The 22,459-nt window shown below is 43.9% G+C and overlaps 1 protein-coding gene across 4 annotated transcripts in view; it reads left to right on the forward strand.

Moving 5' to 3' along the window:
- Positions 1-229: 229 nt before the first annotated feature.
- Positions 230-22,459, forward strand: part of BMX (BMX non-receptor tyrosine kinase) — a 52,722-nt gene continuing 30,492 nt past the window's right edge. Inside the window, exons 1-7 of one of the 4 annotated variants that reach the window (XM_038586877.1) lie at positions 239-455; positions 5,449-5,582; positions 6,455-6,601; positions 7,589-7,693; positions 10,292-10,373; positions 14,999-15,118; positions 18,007-18,071. In XM_038586877.1, coding sequence (XP_038442805.1) covers positions 6,464-6,601; positions 7,589-7,693; positions 10,292-10,373; positions 14,999-15,118; positions 18,007-18,071 — 510 coding nt within the window. In that variant the 5' untranslated portion in view covers positions 239-455; positions 5,449-5,582; positions 6,455-6,463. Of the gene's footprint in view, positions 456-5,448; positions 5,583-6,454; positions 6,602-7,588; positions 7,694-10,291; positions 10,374-14,998; positions 15,119-18,006; positions 18,072-22,459 lie in introns of all 4 variants that reach the window. The other 3 variants (XM_038586878.1, XM_038586876.1, XM_038586875.1) reach the window with 3 other exon arrangements.

Raw genomic sequence — 22,459 nt, forward strand, 5'->3', positions numbered from 1 at the left:
TTACCTCATGGTTTCCTGGCTCGTGGGAGAAGTCAGCGTCAGAAGCGGGCTTTTGCCGAGCTCGTTTCTTGTCCTTCCCAGCGCAGAGCTCTCTAAACAAAGGCAGGGTTATCGCACGAACCCGAGGGCTGCCCGGGAAAAGCAGGCGCTGTGGTTATCAAAATTGGAACCTTTATGAAACACGCTTTTGTCTCCGTTTGTGTTGCATTCAATCAGATCAACAAGTGTTGGCTAAGTGCTGAGCGTGGTTTCCTGTGGGATTGTGTAAGGCCCTTGCAGGACAATAAACGTTTTGGGGGCACTGAGTAATGTAGCCATTTCGGACCCAGCCGCCGGGAAAATGTGAGACGGTCCGCTGCCGCTGGAAGGAAGGAGGGCAGCCGCGCCTGTGTGCGTGCAAGAGCAGACTGACCCCTCGGCGGTGGACCCCCGGCGGCCGATCGAGAGCCACAATGGTGCGTTGCAGCGGCAGGTGGCCACACGAGGTCATAGCCGACAGGCTGACAGGTTCAGAGTGATGCATATGACGTTGCTGGGGCTCCTCCGGGGACTTTGGATGAGACCGTGTAATTGGGAGGCCCGCTGCGGTTTTACTGTCACCCCCCCACCCCCACCCCAGCTCAAAATCTCGTTCAGGGGAGCTGTCAGGTGGTGTGTACACGGCCGTGGGCTCCAGCCAGCCCCGGGTGCTTCCTCTGCTGGCTTTCTCCGTACTACTCTGCAGGCATTGCCCCTCCGTGACTTTGCATGTTGGCTTCCTAACTGCTTCCGAAAAGCCAGAGAAGTGTCATTCTGACCCTCTTTTATTTACCTGGGTTTTTATGCTGTTCGTTTCACTACGAGTGCTCGTTCTCAGGTTCCTGAAGTCTTCCAGAGTCTGGGGTTTCGGGGTGGGGGTGGATTTTAGGTGGTGATGGGAAGATGGGGCAGGTGAGCCTTTCGGTTACGGTCACGGCCAGATACCTTAGAAAATTCTTGCAGCCCACGGTAATTTCACTGGGTTTAAGAAGTAGTACAAGGGTATCGTGGTCTAGGGCAGGGCTTTCCAAGCTTTCATGAGCACGTGAGGCGCCTGGGGACCTCGCCAAAATGCAGATTCCGATGCACCAGGTCTGGGGGGGAACTGAGGGTCTGCGTGTCTCTCGAGCTCCCGGGCCACGCTGATACTCCAGTCCACGGACCACTCCTGCAGTAGCAGCCACGTATCACTGATTTGGAAAAAACCTAGTGGCACAAAAACACAGGCGGGAAGGGGCTGCTTCAACCTGATTCTAAGGAAAGCAGTCCCAGGATTGAAAGCTTGTACCAGACGCACAGGGCAGGTGCTTGCTGACAAGAGAGTGCGTGGGGCATCTTCCTGCCTCCCGTGATCGCCCATCCCCAGGACCCGGGTAAGAGGGGTGAAGACTGAAATATTATCCTCGAGGGTCATTTCATCATCTTGAGTTTTTAACTTTTCCTATGGTCCTTTTTTTTTTTTTTTTTTTGACTTTACCTATGGAGTGATGAGGGGAAGGGGTATAGAATTTGGGAACATCTGCGAGCGTGCTGGGCATCCTACTGCCATCTTCTCTTGACTCCTCAGAACCCCTCCAGGTGGTTACTATTTTCCTCCCTTTACAGATGGGGAAGCTGGGCTTTAGCAGGGCTGAGTGACATGCCGGGGTGCACAGAGATGGAACAGGGATTTGAACCCACCATCTTGGTGCTTTTGCCCACACCAGCCTGTATCACCCAAAGCAGTGCTGTGTGTTACTAATTCAGCATAAGGAATTAGGACATGGATTTATCACTTGTTGCTTTTTTCCTAACCACCCCATAAGGTGACTGAATTAGGACATACCCCACAGGATGGTGTGTGGGGGGGTGGCCTACCCCTCCCCCCCGCTGGAGTAAATGAATGCATATTTTTAAGGTGCTTTAAATAGTGCCCGGCACAAGGCAAGTCTTCCTTAAATGTCAGCTAGGATCATTATTGCTACCATCACTCATATCCTTCAAGACCTAGTTTTAACACCCTTCCTTCCATAATGTCTTTCTTGATTATCTTAAGAAAAAAGAAACAACTCTCCTTCCCTGGGCCTTTCGGGGCAAAGAGAACATGGACTCTGCTCTAACATTCGAGTTGTTTCTTTCCCCCCTCTTCTTTTTCAATCGTGGTTCAGCGCCCAGGGCGCACCCAGAACGTTTACATAAGCTTTCTCATTCAAGCCCCAGAAAGTGAGAGAGCTGTATAACCCATCTTATCTTACAGATCCGGAAAATTGAAGCTTAGCGCAGGGAAGGGGCTCGGTCGGGGTGACCCAGCTCCCAAATGACAGTCGTGTAAAGTCCGCCACGCCTTCTGAGTCCACCCTCCACCCCCAGCCTCCGCCCCTCCAGCCACCCTGCACGTTAATTAGGTATGAGACCCATCTCTCGGGTCTGCTCCTTGTCACCCGGGCAGTGGAGAGCTGATCCTCTCGGTTCTGGAACCACTCACTCGAGGTCCGGCCCGCCGCGGGCTCAGAATCGAGTGTGCTGGGCCTGCAGGGTTGAACTCCTTGCTCTCCTGGTCACGCTTCCTTACGGATGCTCACCAATCCTGGTGATTCCAAGTCGTGTTAATTTAGCATTCACCTTTTACTTATGTGATAGGTTACCTGATGGTTGCTGGCATCCTTAGAGAAAATGCTATATTGGTTTCTTTTTTTAAAACCTAAAATTTGTTTAAAGATTATTTATTTATGTATTTGAGAAAAAGGGGGGGAGCACGCACGAGCAGGGGGCGGGGCAGAGGGGGAGGGAGAAGCAGGTTCCCAGATGAGCAAGGAGCCCAACCACCGAGCCGGGGACTCGATCTCAGGACCCCGGGATCATGACCTGAGCCGAAAGCAGATGCTTACTCGAGTGAGCCCCCCAGGCGCCTCTACTATATCGATTTCTGCCAGTTTTTTTTGTTTTGTTTTGTTTCTTTGTTTTTGCCTCCCCTCACTTTAATCTCCTTCTAGTTTCATGTGCTTATGGAAATGGGCAGCCCGCCTATTTGGTAAGCAAATTGATGTGCCTGTTTCATGTAGACGGTAATGTGAGAGCCCAGCCAAATTCTGCCAACTTCTCTATGGAAATAGATTTCTGGCTAATACCACCAGCTTTAGGATCTCATTTCATTTCAAAAGTTTTGTGTGGGTTTTTTTTTTTTTTTGGTTCTGTTTTGTTTTTATCTTCCCACTGAGTATTCCTTAGGCATGGGTAGGCAGAGCCGAATTTGCTAGCTGTTGGACAGGCATTTGACTCAACAGTGGAGCCTGTTGACTTATTGTCCTAATACAGGGAGGAAATATTATGTTTCTAAAAATTAAGCATCACCGATTACCTCTTCCTGTACCAGGGGAGACCTTAAGAATGCCTTCAGTTTAGAATCTAGGCTGATGTAGCAGAAGAGAGAAGTACAAGGAAGGGAGAGAAGCAAACAGAGGTAGAAAGGCTGGAGCCAGGTACTGTCTTAGAAGAAACTGATCTGGACGAGACAAAACGTGAGTCATCAAAACGGTGTTCTTCAAGTTTGTTAGGAAGCTCCGGGGTCCAGCTGAGGGAGTAGAAGTTTGAAGGTCTCCAAAGACATGTGTGTGTTACATGAGAACAGGGGCGCCTGGGTGGCTCAGTGGGTTCAGCATCTGCCTTTGGCTCAGGTCATGACCCCAGGGGCCTGGGATCAAGCCTCACATTGGGCTCCTTGTTCAGCAGGGGACCTGCTTCTCCCTCTGCCTCTGTCTGCTGCTCCCCCTGCTCGAGCTCTCTTTCAAATAAATATTTTTTAAAAAGGCGGGACTTTGGAATGAACAACTTTATTGAAATTTGACAGATTATATCGCATCGGATGCAACAACATGCATAAAGCCCTGGAGACTTACAAGAAAATGTGCTCAAGGACTTGCTACTTTTCCTGTCTGGCCAATGTTCTTCCCTTTAATATACAGAAGCAACTTTGTGAATTTCATTTGTCAACAGTTTCTGTGACTCACCAGATTAATTTTTAGATAAAATCCCCCCAAATCTTTAATGCAATGAATATAAATGTTCTATAAACAGAAGTGTGTGTATGATCATGCGGTACTGGGACAGTTTGCTTACTATCTGGGACGTTAGGATTTGCATTTTTTAAAACGGTGCTTTTAACGTTATGAGTTTATTCAGTACCTGACAAAGTTTTGAAGAGTAAACTTTCTTTTTCTTCTTTTCTTTTTGAAAAGTAAACTTTCTATTCAACTAACCAGATCTATTTAACTAGCATTCCGCTTTGAGGAGTCCTGTTCTAGCAGTGGATATAAAAGACGTTTGATAAAAGTTTTCACAGTTTTCTTTATACCCTTTGTTAGTAAAATTTTTAAATGCAGGGATGTAAAAGACAAAAGTATCTTAAAACTTACCACAAGTGCCCAATGTGGTATGGCTCCCCCAAAGGGGAATGTACCTCAAAAAAACTAGACCCTCCACAGTTTCAGTAAGTCTTCAAGGAAATTCTCTTCCGGCCATAGACTTTGGATGTAGAAAATCATCTTCTCTGAACAGGCGCATTTGTAGAGTTTCTAACGAAGACGTGTTACCTGACTTCCCAGATCCTGCTGGGTTTACCTAAGCCCCCCAGCCTCTGCCCATCTTTGAGTCTGGAGGCCAAGAAACCAGTGACCACGACAAATAGCACCCACTGTGCTCAAAAGAAATCCATTCTACTTTCCCAAAGGATTTATCCTTTTTTTCCTAGATAAAACAATGTTCAAAACAAAAAGTAATGGATAAGATTTGTAATGGATAAGATCTCCATTACTTCTGCCTCTAAATCAAATGATGCCCTTGGAGAACATTTGAGTCACTTCATCTGTATAAATAATGAACATAAGCTGATTTTCTTGATTCCTGTTTCTAGAATGTTATGGTCTACATCAGGAGGGAAGCTGGCTGGACTTGACCATGGTTTATCCAATGTGTCTCCCTTCCCTCCCTCTTCCCTGCCATTGTAGGCCTGTCACGCTCAAGGCCAGTGAGAAGTGACTTTTAGTGATTGGACAGGTTCACGTACCCCCCCACCCGCATCCACACAGAGCAACGCCTATGTGGATGCTTCCGGATGGAGAGTGATAAATAGGATGCAAATATCTTCTTTGTAATGCGTGATCCTGGCATAGCCAGAGGGAATATGAGTACCTCAGAGCAGCAACTTTTGGCTTAGAGCTTGAGAGTTGAAGTTAAGGACCCATAAGCAAACTCCAGCTGATCCTGATTGAATGCAAGGTGAGTAAAGTTAATGACATTCAGATTATCAGTAAACAAAGAGAGGTAGAAATTATTGAACATCTGACTGCTAGTACTCATGTGATTTCACAAAGTGAAGAAAACATAGGAAAGTTTCTCTCTTGTGACCTACCAATTAACATTCCTTTTTTTTTTAACATTACTTTTCCTTTCCAGACTTAATATCGAACTGAGGGTTGAAGCGACAGTCTTAGTAGAACCAGAAAATTGATGGACTTATTTTCTAGAGATACCTTAAGCTTTAATGTTTTCCATGGCTCTGGAAGGAAAAGCAAGAGCGTTCTTGTTTTGTAAGGCGCCAATTTTTTTTTCAATTCTTTAAAATGGATGTCGATAGCATTTTTAAATGTTCTGTGCTCAGAAATATTGAAAAGTATACTCGTGTCCTTTATGTTAAAGATCTGATCACGATCAGGAACTGTGGGTATCACTTACAATGATAGCAGAGTCTCACAGTGGTCTGGAGGATTTGGTCAGACAGCCAGACACATTAGTGGAGAGAAATTTGTTGATCAGTCCCTTCAGATATAGTGAGCTGTCTGGAGTTCAAATATTTCAAAGTTTGATCATATATAATCTGATTCAACAAATGCCTATAGAATGTTTAAGGAATAAGGAGAATTTCAATAAGGTGGTCTGGAGGGTAGTGCAAAGATGGTGAATTTATGATCCAAAGTGGGAGGCGAGTAAAAATACATAAGATGCTGTAAACAAATCAACACTATTTATAAAAGTCAGAGCTGGGCCACCTGTGTGGCTCAGTGGTTGAGCGTCTGCCTTTGGTTCAGGATGTGATCCCCCGGGTCCTAGGATTGAGTCCCACATAGGGCTCCCCGCGGTAGGTGGCGGGGGGGGGGGGGGAGCCTGCTTCTCCCTCTGCCTGTGTCTCTGCCTCTGTGTGTGTGTGTGTCTCTCATGAATAAATAAATAAAATCTTTAAAAAAAAAATCAGAGCCAAGGCTGTAGGAATGAAATACAGATGTAAGTGTTGTTAAGAATCTGCTTAGTTAAAATTTCCTCTCTAACTCTAAATCTGATTTTTAAGAATTATATTATTTAGATTATCCCTGAATGAGAAATAGTTGACTAAAAATTCTGAAGGCTAAAAGAGAATGTAGCTAGGTGCCGCAAACACTCATTCTCATTATTTTATTTGATTTAGGACGACAATATGGACACAAAATCCATTCTAGAAGAACTTCTTCTCAAAAGGTCACAGCAAAAAAAGAAAATGTCGCCAAGCAATTACAAAGAGAGGCTTTTTGTTTTAACCAAAACAAATCTCTCCTACTATGAATATGACAAAATGGTGAGACCCTACTTGTTCCATTGTTTTTGTACTATTTATTTTTCTTGAGTCTCCACAAAGTGCTGAATTACAGTGAAACAATGTCAGGTTTCTTAGCTCACACAGTAAAGATCAACCTGCCTTCACTTATTACATTGTCTTTTCTTAACGAAGGTAGGATTAATTCAAGATAAAAGGTTTTACAATATTGGCTAACTTTACTAAGGCAATTTGTAACTTTAGAACACTGGTTCTCGACTGAGGGTAATCTGGCCCCCGAGAGGGCATTTTTGGTTATCATAATTTGGAGGGGGGGGTGTAGTGTGCTACTGGCATCTAGTGGGTAGAGGCCAGGGATGCTGCTAAGCCTCCTATAATGTACAGAACGGCCCCCATCACAAAGAGTTATCTGCCCCCAAATAGTGCTGAAGATAAGAAACACTGCCTTAACACCATGCTGGAAATCAAACTATTTCTATACAACTGAGAAATCTAGCAGAGTAGAAATCCTAAAATACTGTCCTAAAATTGAAACAAAATTAAAATGCTTTCTGGGGGGCTCAGTTGGTTAAGCCTCTGACTTGGGTCCAGATCTCAGGGTTGTGAGATCAAGCATGGCATCCAGCTCTGTGTTGGGCATGGAGCCTGCTTGGGATTCTCTCTCTCCCTCTCTCTGTCCTTCCCGACCCCTAAAAAAAATTTAAAAGATGCTTTCTGGAGTTAAATCCTGATTTTCCATAGACTAAGCACATGGCAGGTGATGGAAATATGTTTCAAGGTTATTAAAATAAAATTAATTGCTGCTTCTCGACTTGCTTTTGGAGGAGCATATTAGTTTGTGCCCACACTCGAAAATATATTCTGTTGCCACTGGGTTTTGACTCTGAAGGAATAATTGGAAGAATTCTCACATACCCATCCCATCTCTCCATCTCCCTTACTTTACGCTTTTCTTTGTGTACCATTGTGCATCGCATTACGCATCTTATATTTTGGTTTTTAATTCAGAAAAGAGGCAGCAAAAAAGGATCAATTGAGATTAAGAAAATCAGATGTGTGGAGAAAGTAAATCTCGAGGAGCAGACCCCTGTGGAGAGACAGTACCCATTTCAGGTAAGTGGAGGGACAACATTCTATTGGATGGATGGCTTTTGTTTTAATATTTTCTATTACAAACTCAACATATTGGCAATAACTAAAGATGTTGCAAAATGATGAAGACAATGATAAGGCTTGGAACATTCCCAGATGGGAGTTGGGCATTTTCCTGAAATTCTATCTACCAATCTGCTTTCTCTAGGGGGAGAGAAAGAAAGAGGAGCAAGTAAGCCACAGTGGCCTGACTTGCCTTGGGGCCTGACAATCTCTTTCATCAAACATTGTGGAGCATTTCCAGGGGGCTGCAAGATAGAGGCACACCATATAAGGAATCAAATGCGTCCTCGTCCCCAAGGCATTTGCAGATCATTATAATGCAGTGAGGGTGAGTGTTAAGATGAAGGTCTGCAGAGGAGCCATGGTGCCCCCGGAAGCGGAAGTTCACTCCTCACTCGAAGAAGTCAGGACGATTATCTATGGGAGGTGACACTCGGGTTAGGAAGGACAAGTGTGGCCCAGCATAAACAGGAAGGGCAGTGAAACAGCAGAAGTCAGGGCGCTATAGGTGAAGTAGTGTGGCATGTTGGGAGAGCTCCAAGTCTCCTTAGGAATAAAGGGGCCCCGTGAGCAAGCAGACACAAGCCTGGAAAGGTAGGTGGGGCCACGTCATGAAAGGCTTTGCACAGCATACCGAGGAGTTTGCATTTTACCCTGAAGTATTTTAAGCAGGGGCATGGTGCAGAGTGTGCCTACAGTACCCTTTGGAAATGGCTTGATCTTGGGCACCTGGGCGGCTCAGAGGTTGAGCGTCTGCCTTTGGCTCGGGGCATGGTCCCGGGTCCCTGGGATTGAGTCCCCCATTGGGCTCCCTGCATGGAGCCTGCTTCTCCCTCTGTCTGTGTTGCTGCCTCTGTGTGTGTGTGTGTGTCCCTCATGAATAAGTAAATAATCTTTAAAAAAAGGAAATGGCTTGGGATCCCTGGGTGGCGCAGCGGTTTGGCGCCTGCCTTTGGCCCAGGGCGCGATCCTGGAGATCCGGGATCGAATCCCATGTCAGGCTCCCGGTGCCTGGAGCCTGCTTCTCCCTCTGCCTGTGTCTCTGCCTCTCTCTCTCTCACTGTGTGCCTATCATGAATAAATAAAAATTAAAAAAAAAAAAAAAAAAAAAAAAAAGGAAATGGCTTGATCTAAGTCATGCCCTAGTTTTATCAAATCATTGATACTTATTTTTCTGATCTAAAGGCAGACGGACTGTCCCTCTGAGGGTCAGACAACCCAGTGTTAGTGGCTCGAGGGAACTGTGGTCAAAAATGAAATAAAGTCATCTGGTTGATGAATAATCCATACAATGTTTAAAAGTGAACATTGCCCAGTTGGAAGAAACCAGGGAGGGTTTCTTGAAAGTTGCTTCAAATTTGTATCATGGAAGCATGGAACACTCAGAAGAGCACAGGCTTTGGAAGCACACAGTGTCCTTAACCCCACAGCTTGGACTTGTGTTACCATAGGCAACACACTCAACCCTCTGAGTTTGTGCCTTCATTTGCAAAGCGGGCATAATCATACATATTTCACAGAGTTGAAATAGGACTAAGATCTTAAAGTATCTTGGAAAGAGCCCAAAAACTAGTAGATATTTAGTAAAGGGTCTGTATCGTTTACCCACAAAAACTGAGTAAGCTAGAGAAGGATCTGGGGAAGACGTTATAATGTTCTGACATTTAAACAAGCATCTTAAAGAAGAGAGAATGATTTCTGCTGGGGACTTCTTAGGGAGGGACATGACCCCAGGGAATGAAGTAACAGGGAGACATATTTTTACTCAGTATAAGCACCAACTATATAATGATCAGAATATACGGAAATTGCCAAGGATGGCATAATAATAGTAAAGGGCATTTCATCCCTAAAGATATTTTTTTTATTTTTTTTATTGGAGTTCAATTTGTCAACATATAGCATAACACCCAGTGCTCATCCCATCAAGTGCCCCCCTCAGTGCCCGTCACCCAGTCACCCCCACCCCCCACCCACCTCCCCTTCCACCACCCCTAGTTCGTTTCCCAGAGTTAGGAGTCTCTCATGTTCTGTCTCCCTTTCTGATATTTCCCACTCATTTTTTTCTCCTTTCCCCTTTATTCCCTTTCACTATTTTTTATATTCCCCAAATGAATGAGACCATATAATGTTTGTCCTTCTCCGATTGACTTATCATCCCTGAAGATATTTTTAAGGATAGACTATCAGGTAAACATTTTCCAATGGGCTATAAGTAGAGTCATGTGCTGGGTTGGTGGATGGACCAGAACACTCCTAAAACACCTGTAATATCTAACATTTTAGTCTTTATAATTCTCCATGGTCCAGGACACCCACGCTGGGACCTCAATGTTCACTGTTGGCAGATTTTCCCAAGTGTAGGAGTGTCTGCGATGAAACAAATTGAGAGGTGGAGGATAAAAATAACTAGATCTTTTTCATCTAATTCCAGACTGAATGCATATTTTATAAGCTAACTCAAGTTTTCTTCAGGGTACCAGAAAATTCGCAGTTACACTGGAGTGAACCATGGATGCAATTATATCTAAATGCACCCAACCTTTTCCTTTCCAGATTGTCTATAAAGATGGGCTTCTCTATGTCTATGCATCAAACGAAGAGAGCCGAAGCCAGTGGTTGAAAGCATTACAGAAAGGTAATTTTTAAAAGTACTAAAAGGGAGTCCTCAATTGAGTTCTGTTGAGGCTTGGCGGAGGAAGGATGTGGCAGTAAAAGGACCCACTGCCAAGAGAGAATCTGCTGATTTTCCTACCAACCTCAGAGAATGTGCCACGCTCATGCTCATTTTGCATTCTCATTGTCACGTGGAGCGAGCCTGTGGGTAGGATCCCCTTTCCTGCCCTGCACAGAGCTGGCTATTGTGCCTTCCAGCAGCGTGGAGGAAGCCAGACCACCTGCTCTCCATCCACTGTGCTTGTCTTTACCAGGGCAAAGTCTCTGTTCTCCTGGGGCTGGGTCAAGGCCTGTGGCTACCATACTTTGGCTATTCACAGAAAGTTCTAGCTAAGTACTAAGTACTTATCATCTGCCAACTACTGTGTCAAGTACTTAGTAAAACATTTCCTCAAGTAATCTTCTTGACAACTCAATAGAAAGGGGAAATATTATTCTCCCTTTTTCAGATAAGTGAAATTAAAGAGACATGGCCAGTGTCACGTACCTAATAGTGGAGAACTCATAATTCTACTACCCCAGCCGGGCTTTTTAACCAGGACGGTATAAATGCTAGGCAAAACCGGGGATTTAATGGAGCTTTTCCTCAGGGATTCCTCGGCTGCTCTGGTGACAAGCTGTGATAGGAGAGAGAACTTTGCTAGTAATTTGGCAACATGATGTTTCTCCCTGTGATATTCTTATTTGAAAGGAAGATAACTGTGTGAGGATAGTACAGAACTCGAATGGATGACTCTTCTGGTGGAATTTCAGATATTAAGCCCCCAGACAGGGTGAGGTTTTATTTTATTTCATGCTAAGTTTGAGATTAGGGTTCTTTCTCAGTATACTTCAAATTATACCCCTTTAGACAACCACATACTCCACTTTGATGCAAATACATCCTTTTTGTCACACATAGGGCTTCATTTTTCCTTTGCATGAAAGGGTTTAGCAACCTCTTCTGTAGGATAGTCAAGTGGTCCAGTGAGGGGAGAAGCCTCCCTCTTCCTGCTCCCAGCTTGCAGGAGTGAGAAGGGCATCCCTTGTAGAGACAGACAAATCTGCCTCCAAGTCCTGCTTTGCTGTGTCACCTAATAAAACCACCTCCCACCTCTGGATCTCAGTTTCCAGACCTATAAAATGAGAGGTCCCATTGCTTTCTCCCTAGAGTGATCATGAGCCACAAATGAATGACTCACATACATATTAAGGTATCCTACACACAAATGTGAGTCAGTGCGGTTACAGTGGGGCCTGTAGGATGAGCTCTCAGGTGCTGCTTCCCATTCAGGCTCCTCTGGGGGGATTTCCTGGGAGTAGTTGCTGTGTAGACACCTCCAGTGTGCAGATATGAATCATGGCCTAGAGTCCTCTGTGGGTCCTTCTGGAAGGATAGATGGCAGGCAGGTTTGGGTGGGCCCTGGAGAGCTCAGGTAAAGGCACATAGAGCAAAAAAGGAGAGCAGAGGGAGAGAGAGGCACAGGTGAATCTCTTAGCCCCTCGTAAAACTTCAACCCAGTGAAGTCAGGGGGGACCCAGGCTGCCACTAGCTTTCTTCTCTGCCACGTTTCCAGGCTCTTGGGAAGGCTCTGAGCTTTTCTAGAAGCATCCCTTGCAAACTTCAGCACATGTTCTCCTGGCCAGAACTGTGTCTCATGGCCATCTCTACATGCAAGGGAGGCTGCACGACAGTATCTGGTTTTTCCAGCCTCTCTGCTGGGAAAGAGCAAGAGAGAAGGTGGGTGAGATTGGCTGCCAGCTTGAAGGAAACAGCTGTCAGGCTGGCCAACCTGACCAACAAAGGAGTTTCCTCGCTTAAATCCTCTCCCCTATGAAGCCTTTTTCGTCTGCGATTTAGCTCGGGCATGATAAACTGAGCTGGCGTGGGAAGCACAGCGTTTTCCAGATGGTGGCCTATACCCAGGAGGTGTGGGCTGACGTCGTGAGGACTCGGGCGTGTGGGCCACCAGTTCTGAATCCAGCCGACCAGATGTGGCTAAAGCGTGTCCTCCTTTCCAAAACTGAGAACTGCAGCGGGTGCCCCAGGGAAGCTGGCACCTGTGCGTCGGATTATAGGACAGAAAGCTGGGGCCCGAGTCTCAGACGTGCTTCTTACCAGAGGCTTGTGAGCGCGAGCAGGTTACAGCACCTCTCTGCAGCTCACCTAGCTCTCTAAGTGCCCTGAAGACAATCCCAGGTCCCCGCAGGGCTGTCGAGTAGGTGAAACCGGAGGATATATGTGAGGGGACTACGTCAGCTCCTACACACACATCAATATATACGAGTTCCTCTTATTGTCATTATTAAATGGTGCGAGTGTCGCAATGTGGACTTTTGGACTTGGCTGGAAAAGAATTGGTTACCCAGGAAACGAAATTCATGTAGTAGGAAATAACAGGAATCCCGGCACGTGGGGAGCAGGAGCGCGAGTAATGCGCCCAAGGAATCGCAACGACCATTTGGGACCAGGGTCAGAAACCTTTTTTTTTTTTTTTTAAGAATTTATTTATTTATTAAAGACAGAGAGAGAGAGAGAGAGAGAGAGGCAGAGACACAGGCAGAGGGAGAAGCAGGCTCCATGCAAGGAGCCCGACGTGGGACTTGATCCCGGGTCTCCAGGATAACACCCTGGGCTGAAAGCGGCGCTAAACCGCTGTGCCACCGGAGCTGCCCAAAACCCTGGTTTTCTAATCATAACTCCTTTTGCTTTTTTGTGACTTCTGTAATAATTTCCCTTTAGTTCCCATTAATATTTAGCTAAGTACTTTCATGCAGGTGCTTTCAGCTAAGCTGAGCTGAGCTAAACCAAGGGAATGGTAACACTCTAAGCCCACTGTTAATTGAACTTGTGCTCTGAGCCAAACGCTGTGCTGGATGCTTTACATACATTATGATTGGATCTGATCCAATGACCCAGCAGAGCAGTAATTATCTCCAAACACTTCCTTGAATCAGAGTTGGAAAGGAGGGGCAGAAGTCTCCTAGGATTAAAATAAAGAATCCTTAAGATGAGCATAAAATCCAGAAGAATTGAAGTCACACAGAGAATCAGTCCTCCCCACCTAGAGACTCTTCTTGAACTATTCTCTGCTGAGACCTTGTAGGCTTCTCTGCTGCATTTTGAGAGAAGCTAATTTGGTGTAGAAACAATATTCTACTCTAATATTAGAATTTCATTTCTTTGGGGGCGCCTGGGTGGCGCAGTTGATTGAGTGTTTGACTCTTGGATTTGGCTCAGGTTGTGATTTCGGGGTCATGGGGTCGGGATCCATGTTGGGCTCCATGCTTGGCTCAGGAGTCTGCTTGGGACTCTCTCTCCTTTGCCCTCTGCCCCGCCTGTGCCTTCCCCCAAAGTGAATGAATAAATCTTTTAAAAAATAATAGCATATTTGAAAAAAAATTCATTCTTTAAACATTGCCCTATTACCATTATTTTTTTCCATTATTTTTTTTAATATGCACATATATTCCTAGAAAAGTAGCCCCACAAACCATAGTGTAAATAAGTCAAAGTCACGAAAGACAAAGCAGAGATGAGGTTCAGTTCCAGATCAAGGGAAACTAGAAAACTAAAGGCCACATGTGATTCTGGATTGCATCCCCAATCAGAAATAGTGAATGATTATCAAGGGTAATACTGGAACAGTTGGAAAAATTTTGAATATAAAATATTCAGCGACAGTGTTGTTTCAGTGTCAAATTTCCTGAATTGGATAATTGTATTATGGTTATGTAAGGGACTGTCCCTGCTAACAGAAGTCACATGCTGATGTGTTTATGAGTGACAGTGTTTAGGTCATGATATCTGCAACTTGTTCTGAAACGGTTAACAAAACATAATAATAATTTTAAAAAAATTTTAATAATAAATTTATTTTTTATTGATGTTCAATTTGCCAACGTACAGAATAACACCCAGTGCTCATCCCGTCAAGTGCCCCCCTCAGTGCCCGCCACCCAATCACCCCCACCCCCCGCCGTCCTCCCCTTCCACCACCCCTAGTTCATTTCCCAGAGTTTTTAATAATAATAATATGTATATATAGAGAGAAAGAGATAAAGCAAATATGGCAAATAGTTAAAAGTTGGTGAGTCTGGGTGAAGGGTATATGGACATTCATTGTACTATTCTTGAAACTCATCTGTGTGTTTGAAATGTTTCAAAATGAAGAGTGGAGGGAAGTACATGTTCATTCATATTCATTCGAAACTTCTCTTCTTGCTAAGATCTAGTCCTATCCTTCAGCCTCCTTCTATGACAAGAGAACAACATGTGCCCTGACCCGCTTACTTCCTTTACAGATGTATTTCTAGAACCCTAGATCACCAAGTTAATCTGTATATATGTTTTCTAGTTTCTTTTGTAACATTGATAGAAGTTACTTTGTTGTTCTCACTATATACCTGGGTAGACTTTTTTTTTTTTTTTTTGGCTTATTTACTTCTGAGTGAAAGACTTATATCCTTTGGGAAACATTTGCTCTTAGCCTGGTGGCTGGCAAAATAAGGTTTTCATTGTTCTGTGATAACAGCACTTACTGAATGTGTTTCTTCTCTTGGGCCAACATTTGCTCATGCTGTGTTTTCTTCCTGCCTGGTCCCCAGAGATAAGGGGTAACCCCCACCTGCTGATCAAGTACCACAGTGGGTTCTTCGTGGATGGAAAGTTCCTGTGCTGCCAGCAGAGTTGCAAAGCGGCCCCAGGATGTACTCTCTGGGAAGCATGTAAGGTGACCCCTCCCCCTTTGTTGGGCAGGACCCTGGGTGGATGGTGCCCCATTAGGCAAACCTGCCAAACAGAACAGCTCACCCGCTGGGGAAAGGAAGATGTGTCAGATTGGTTGACATCATGAAAATCCAGCCTCAAAAATGCTCTCGGGCAAATGAAGTCTGATTCTAATAACAATATTAACATTTGCCATTCTTCTGTTTTATGAGAAATGTTTTTTTTAATTGGAATCATGAATCAAGCAAAGGGCTGTTTATTTCCTCTCATAATTTTTCCTGGCTTAAGATAGACTCCAAATGGGTAGAATGGGTGAACATATCACCATGGTTCATAACGTAAAATAAGAAACGAAAAAAATCAACATTCTTTTAAAAAAATATGTTAAAGGATAAAATTCAAATAACCCTTTTAATCACCGTATATACCAAGATGATGGACGACCAAGTTTTTAAAAAGACATATTTAAAGGGTTTACCTTTTGTACCCGTTTATTGATTTCTTTTTTTTTAATATTTATTTTTTTTAATTTTTTTTAAATTTTTATTTATCTATGATAGTCACAGAGAGAGAAAGAGAGAGAGGCAGAGACATAGGCAGAGGGAGAAGCAGGCTCCATGCACTGGGAGCCCGACGTGGGATTCGATCCCGGGTCTCCAGGATCGCGCCCTGGGCCAAAGGCAGGCGCCAAACCGCTGCGCCACCCAGGGATCCCCGTTTATTGATTTCTTAGTAACACCACAGAAGGTAGCGAAGGGTCTGCTTTAAGTGCAATCAGATTCTATCCGGAGTTATATTCCTAAGAATACCCGCCTGAAACTTCATCTTGGGACAGAGAAGAAGGCCCACTGAGTGGCTCTGCAAGGCTAATGGAAGGAAGGAATTAGGTTGTTTTCTGCTTGTGCCTTATAGGATCCCACCCATCTCTAGGATATTTACATGAGGTGGTCTTTTTTTCCAAGATTTTTAAAAAGATTTTATTTATTTATTAGAGAGAGAGAGAGAGAAAGAGAAAGTGCATGAGCAGGGGGAGGAAGAGAGGGAGAGGGACAAGCAGACTCCATACTGAACGTGGAGCCTGAGACAGGGCTTGATCCCATGACCCCGAGATCATGATCTGAGCCGAAATCGAGTCAAATGCTTGACTGACTGAGCCACCCAGGCACCCCATAAGTCAGTCTTATATATTTTAGAAGTTTATCATTGTTTAACAACATTAGGTTTTGAATAAATTAAAAAAGGAGAATTGATTCTGATAGCAGTTTTACCAGCCTTAACAAAATATGCTTGGATTACAACTTTAACAAATTGAATAAGATCAGTGGTGTGATATCACTCTAGGAACTGAAAAACACACAGGGACCTGAGCCGTTATTCAGATTCACCCCATTTTAGTATTGACACCTGACAGTCACATTGGTGGTATCACTAGTAATCTGACAACAAAAATCAATGAACAAATGTCCATTGTGTTTGTTTTCTTTCTTAATTAGGCTACACAATGAACACTTATTAATCTTAAGTATATTATGTTGCCCTTCATACTCACGAATTAGAGTGATTTAATGAACTATACAGAAATTACTGTGTATGGATCCTCCCTCCACTGTAAGGGGCTGAGGAATAATGTTTCCTTACGGCATTAATTCTTTCCCCCGATTACTCTGTCCATGATCTGGCATCATGAGCCAGCAGGCCAGAGTCTAGCTCCGACCCCCAACTCCTGCGAGGAAGCAGGAAAAAAGGCCAGAGAGAGCACTACCTTGGGATCATCTTCCTAGGCTCTGTCTGGATGGCATCTGCCATATGCTCTGGGTGCAACAGGCTCTTCGCCAACCTCTGAGGAAAGCTATAGGTTTTGGAGGTGCTGTGGCCCCTGAGCAGCAATGATACTGTTTAATTAGCCAAGTATAACTTACTCCTCTGCTGAGTTTCAGGGCAGCCCGTGGGTACAGTTACTAGGAAGGAAATAGTTGAGAGTCTGCTTCTTTCTGTCTCTAAGATGCCCTGGGCCATTCCTTTTCCAGGATACATGACCTACAAGTAAGTTTACCATACACCCCAGTCTCATTCTGTAGCTGGTGACTTGACATAATTTTTAAAATCTTACTTATCCCTGTAAGAAATGTTCCAGTTTGGTTAGTAAACCATACGGTCACTCTACTTATAAGGCACCTAACGGCTTCACACTCATATCCTGGGCATCTATGTATATGTAGAAGTGGAAAGAGAAACCAACAATTATCATAAGAAATGGGAAAAAACTATGGGATAGGTTTGCTCATTTATAAATCAGCTACTTATAAGCATCTTGTATGAGTCAATCAAAGAGGAATCAGACATGGATTCTGAACCCTAGCGACATAGGTACTACCCAACGAGGGCAGATATCTATATTTCAAATATAAGGTGGAAATGCGGTAAAATTAATAGTTTAGGGTTTTTTAAAAGATTTTATTTATTTATTCATGAGAGACAGAGAGAGAGAGAGAGAAAGAGAGAGAGAGGCAGAGACACAGGCAGAGGGAGAAGCAGGCTCCATGCTGGGAGCCCGACGTGGGACTCGATCCCGGGTCTCCAAGATCAGGCCCTGGGCGGAAGGCAGAGCTAAACCGCTGAGCCACCCGGGCTGCCCTAGTTTAGGGATTTAGAGGAACTTGAATTTTTTATCCATTTGGGAGGATATTGATAATCAAAGGCAGAGGACTAGAGTCTGAGTTGGGTGTTACAGAAGACAGCAACAAAATCACTCCAGATGCTGTGTCTAAATTCACTTCATCTGAAGCGTTGATCACATAAGCTAGTTCATTCGTCTGCTTCCTAACATTGGGTGTTTGCTTTGTTTTGTTTAAAGTCCCTTCTGATATTACTTGGTTTTGCTTTTCAGACGCTGATCTGCACATTACAACTCACGAAGAGAAACACAGAGTTCCCATCTTCCCAGACAGAGTGGTAAGTCAATATTAAAATATTCTTTGCAGGGGATCCCTGGGTGGCTCAGTGGTTTCGCACCTGCCTTTGGCCCAGTGCGTGATCCTGGAGTCCCGGGATCGAGTCCCGCGTCGGGCTCCCAGTATGGAGCCTGCTTCTCCCTCTGCCTGTTTCTCCTTCTGCCTGTGTCTCTTCCTCTCTCTCTCTCTATGTCTATCATAAATAAATAAATAAAAATAAATCTTAAAAAAAATAAAAATAAAATAAAATATTCTTTGCATAGTCAGGATATATTAAATAAACCAAGAGTTGCCAGGTTCAAGACTAGAAAATATGGGCTCCATTCAGACTGTTGAGCAGAGAGAGGGAAGATGTGAGCTACCACCGGTGGCAATGGCAGTATCAAATGTAAGTTCAAATATCACATAATTTGATCATTTTATATTGTTGTACTTAATAACTGGGCCTTTTCTAAACTGTAAGCACATAGTCACCGAAAAATGGGTGCACATGGGAGACTTCCAAGACCACCTCGTGTGAGTATCCCGGTGAAGGATGGGACTCCACAGGGCACAAGCAGAAAATAACCTAATTCTTTCCATCCACTATCCCTTCAAGGCCACTTGGTAGACTCTCCCTGAGATTGCTCTCAGATGCTCTCCAGTTGCTCTCAGATGAACCAAAATGTCCTGATTACTAGTAGTCATGAGAAGAACCTCTAAATTATCCCATCCAATATTATAATCATACGACTCCAAACATCCTTCCAAGTTACAACTCCACATAGCTCAGGTGTACATTGGCTGGCAGCCTGCTTTGCGGGGAGGGCCATAGAGAAGCTGAGATTCCTGACTTTTTTTGTGGTTGGGGCCCAGGAAGAGGGGGGTCTAATGAAAAACAGTCATTTGTGGCTGATCCCATCATGATTCTGGCAGGGGTGGCTTCTGGGTGAGACAATTTTCCAATGCTGATTCTTTGGCTTATGGGAAGTTTTTGTGGGTTTGCCACTAGAGTGCAGATCCAAATGTAGTTTTATAACAGAGGGGTTGTCTTGACCCTCAGCTCTTGGGTTTCTAGTCCTCACATTTCTGCTGGGTCAATTCACCCATCTTGGACAGAGTTCCTTTTGAGATGGCTCCCAGAACCTTCTCCCAAGGGTGGAGTTGGCCGACAGGAAAACAAACAAAACCTTGAATTCTCTGGTTAATAAAACTCTATGCGGCTCACTCTCACAGTACAGGCTGCTGCTCTGCTTTTGTTCTGCTCTCCTGGGTTTGCAGCCAGAGCCTCCTGCATTTAAGGCTTCCCAGGCAGGTATCAGCTTCCTCAAATCCCAGGGCACACATAAAGTGGCCTCCCAGTGATTCTCCAGAAGCTCTCCTAAAAGTTAAGGAGTGTCTCTACCCGTCCACTAGCTCTATGGTTGTCTTGGGTATTTATTTTCAGCTGCATACATTCACGTATACCTCTCTTTCTAAGTAAAAACCATATAATCTGTGTGAACCAACATGAAGGACAAAAAGAAATCCTTTATTAGAGTAGGTTAAATTGGGTCTCCCAAATTTCATGTTCTCACCAGAACCTCAAAATGTGACCTTAAAAAAATGTGACCTTATTTGGAAACAGGTTTTTGCAGATGTAATTAATTAAGGACGAAGATGAGATCATACTGGATTAGGATGTGTCCTTACAAGGCGAGGAGAGGACACAGGGAGATACACAGAGAAGAAGGCTGCTTAAGGACCTAGGCAGACCAAAAACCAAATAATCCAGTTAAGAAATGTGCAGAAGACATGAACAGACACTTTTCCAAAGAAGACATCCAGATGGCTAACAGACACATGGAAGATGCTCAACATCACTCATCATCAGGGAAATACAAATCAAAACCACAATGAGATACCCTCTCACACCTGTCAGAATGGCTAAAATTAACAACAGGAAACAACAGGTGTAGGCAAGGATGTGGAGAAAGGGGAACCCTCTCGCGCTGTTGATGGGAAGGCAAACTGATGCAACCACTCTGGAGAACAGAATGGAGGGTCCTCAAAAAGTTAAAAATAGAGCTACCCTATGATCCAGCAGTTGCACTACTAGTTATTTACCCAGAGGATACAAAAATACAGATCCGAAGGGGTGCATGCACCCCGATGTTTATAGCAGCGTTATCAACAGTAGGCAAACTATGGAGAGAGCCCAAATGTCCCTTGACTGATGAATGGATAAAGAAGATGTGGTATAATGTATACAATGGAACATTACTCAGCCAACAAAAGGAATGAAATCTTGCCATTTGTAGTGATGTGGACGGAGCTAGAGTGTATTATGCTAAGTGAAATAGGTCAGTGAAAGAAAGATAAATACCATATGATCTCACTCATGTGGAGTTTAAGAAAGAAAACAGATGAAAATATGGGAAGGGGGGAAAGAAAAAAGGAGAGACAGAAACAAGCCATAAGAGACTCTTAACGATAGAGAACAAGCTGAGAGTTGATGGAGGGAGGGGGTGGGGGATGGGCTAAATGGGGGATGGGGAAGAAGGAGGGCACTTGTGATGAGCGCTGAGGATTGTATGTAAGTGATGAATCACTGAATTCCACTCCAGAAACCAATATTGCATTGTATGTTCAATAACTAAAATTTAAAATAAATAAATAAAGACGTAGGCAGAGATTTGAGTTATGCTGCCACAAGCCAAAGAATGCTAGAACCACCAGGAGTTGGAAGAGGCAAACAAATATTCTCCCACAGAGCTTTTAAAGGGAGCACAGCCACAGTGAAGTCTTGATTTTGGACTTGGGGACTCCAGAACTATGAGAGAACAAATTGGATTTGTTGCAATCCACCAAATGTTATGGCAGCCCAAGGAAACTAATACAATTTTTAATATTTGAAGGTTTTATTTGGTTATCAGCAACATTGCTATTTCCCTTTGGGTACGTGCTCCAATACCGACGCTTGAAAATGATGGCTTTATGAAACGCCTAAGGGCAATGTTCAGAATAAGCAAATTTACAGGGACAAAAGGTTGATTAGTGGTTGCCCAGGGCCAGGACGGGAATGGGTGACGGTTGACGGTCACAGGAGCCTTACGGGAGTGATGGCAATGTGCTCAGACTGGACTGTGGTGATGGTTGCCCAACTTGATAAATTTACCAGACTTCTCTGAGTTCTACATTGACAAAGGGTCAATTTTGTGGTACGCAAATTATAGTCCAAAAAATTTTGTTTTAAGTAAATCTGCGCGCAGAGGATAATATAGGAGCCAGAAACCATTGCATCTAATCTCTGGCAAGGAATTCTTTGGGAAATGTGCTGAAAATTATCAGTCAGGCAAATCAGTGGCTGAGGGTTCCTAAGGCTGTTTTGATTGTAAGCTGCCCTAAGGGATCAGGGATCAGAGTATCATGAAAACATGTTTTCCTTTGTTTTGCTTTTTTTACCAGAACATTCAGTAGAGGACTTACTTTGCGGAGCTGAGGAAATTTAAAAATCCACTTTCTAGCCGTTCCGTTCAGATTTCCGTTTAGGGAACTTTCCACAGCATTTATTTCTGGACAGAACCACCGCATAGCTCACAAATAGCAGTGTCCTGCATAACGAAAATTTCCAGGACGCCAATCCCTGCAAAAAAGTAAAACTACAAGCATGAAAAGTTAAATTCAGAGCTTATATATTTTTACAGGAATTTTTAATAGAAGGATAACACGCACTTAGGAAAATATACGAGCCCTAAGTGTTCAGCTTGATGACTTTTCGCAAACTGAACATGTCTGTATAACTCTCACTCAAATCAAGAAACAGAACATCAAAAAAAAAAAGAAGAAAGAAAGAAAGAAAGAAAGAGAACATCACAGAACCCCAAGGGTACCATCCTGTTCCTTTTTGGTCACTACATTCCGCTGAGGGCAATCACTAGCCTGACTTATACCATCGAAGATTACTTGCTCGATTTTGGCCTTTAGAAAAATGGAATCATAAGGTATATAGTCATTTATCATCTGACTTCCTATGAGATTGACCCACACTTCAGTGTGTGGTTGTCGTTTCCTCCCATCGCCGTGTAGAAGGATTCCACTGGGTGACTATACCACTGTATCCGTTCTGTTGCTGCTGTGACAAATTGCCACAAATTTAGTGACTCAAAGCAACACAGATCCATTCTCTTGAAGTTCTCAAGGTCAGAAGTCTAATATAAAGTGGGTCCACACAGCTGTATTCCTTCTGGAGGCTTTGGGGGGGGGGTGGATCTATCTCCTTGCCTTCTCCAGCTTCTAGAAGCAACTTATATTCTTTGGTTTCTGGCCGCCTCCTCTATCTTCAGAGCCAAAAGCGTAGCACCTTACGTTTAGTATAAAATATGTTTCTTATTTTATCCTTTAAGTGGGCGTTTAGGTCGTTTGCAGTTT

This window comes from Canis lupus, chromosome X (genome assembly GCF_011100685.1).
Source record: "Canis lupus familiaris isolate Mischka breed German Shepherd chromosome X, alternate assembly UU_Cfam_GSD_1.0, whole genome shotgun sequence".
Classification (NCBI taxonomy): Eukaryota; Metazoa; Chordata; class Mammalia; order Carnivora; family Canidae; genus Canis; species Canis lupus.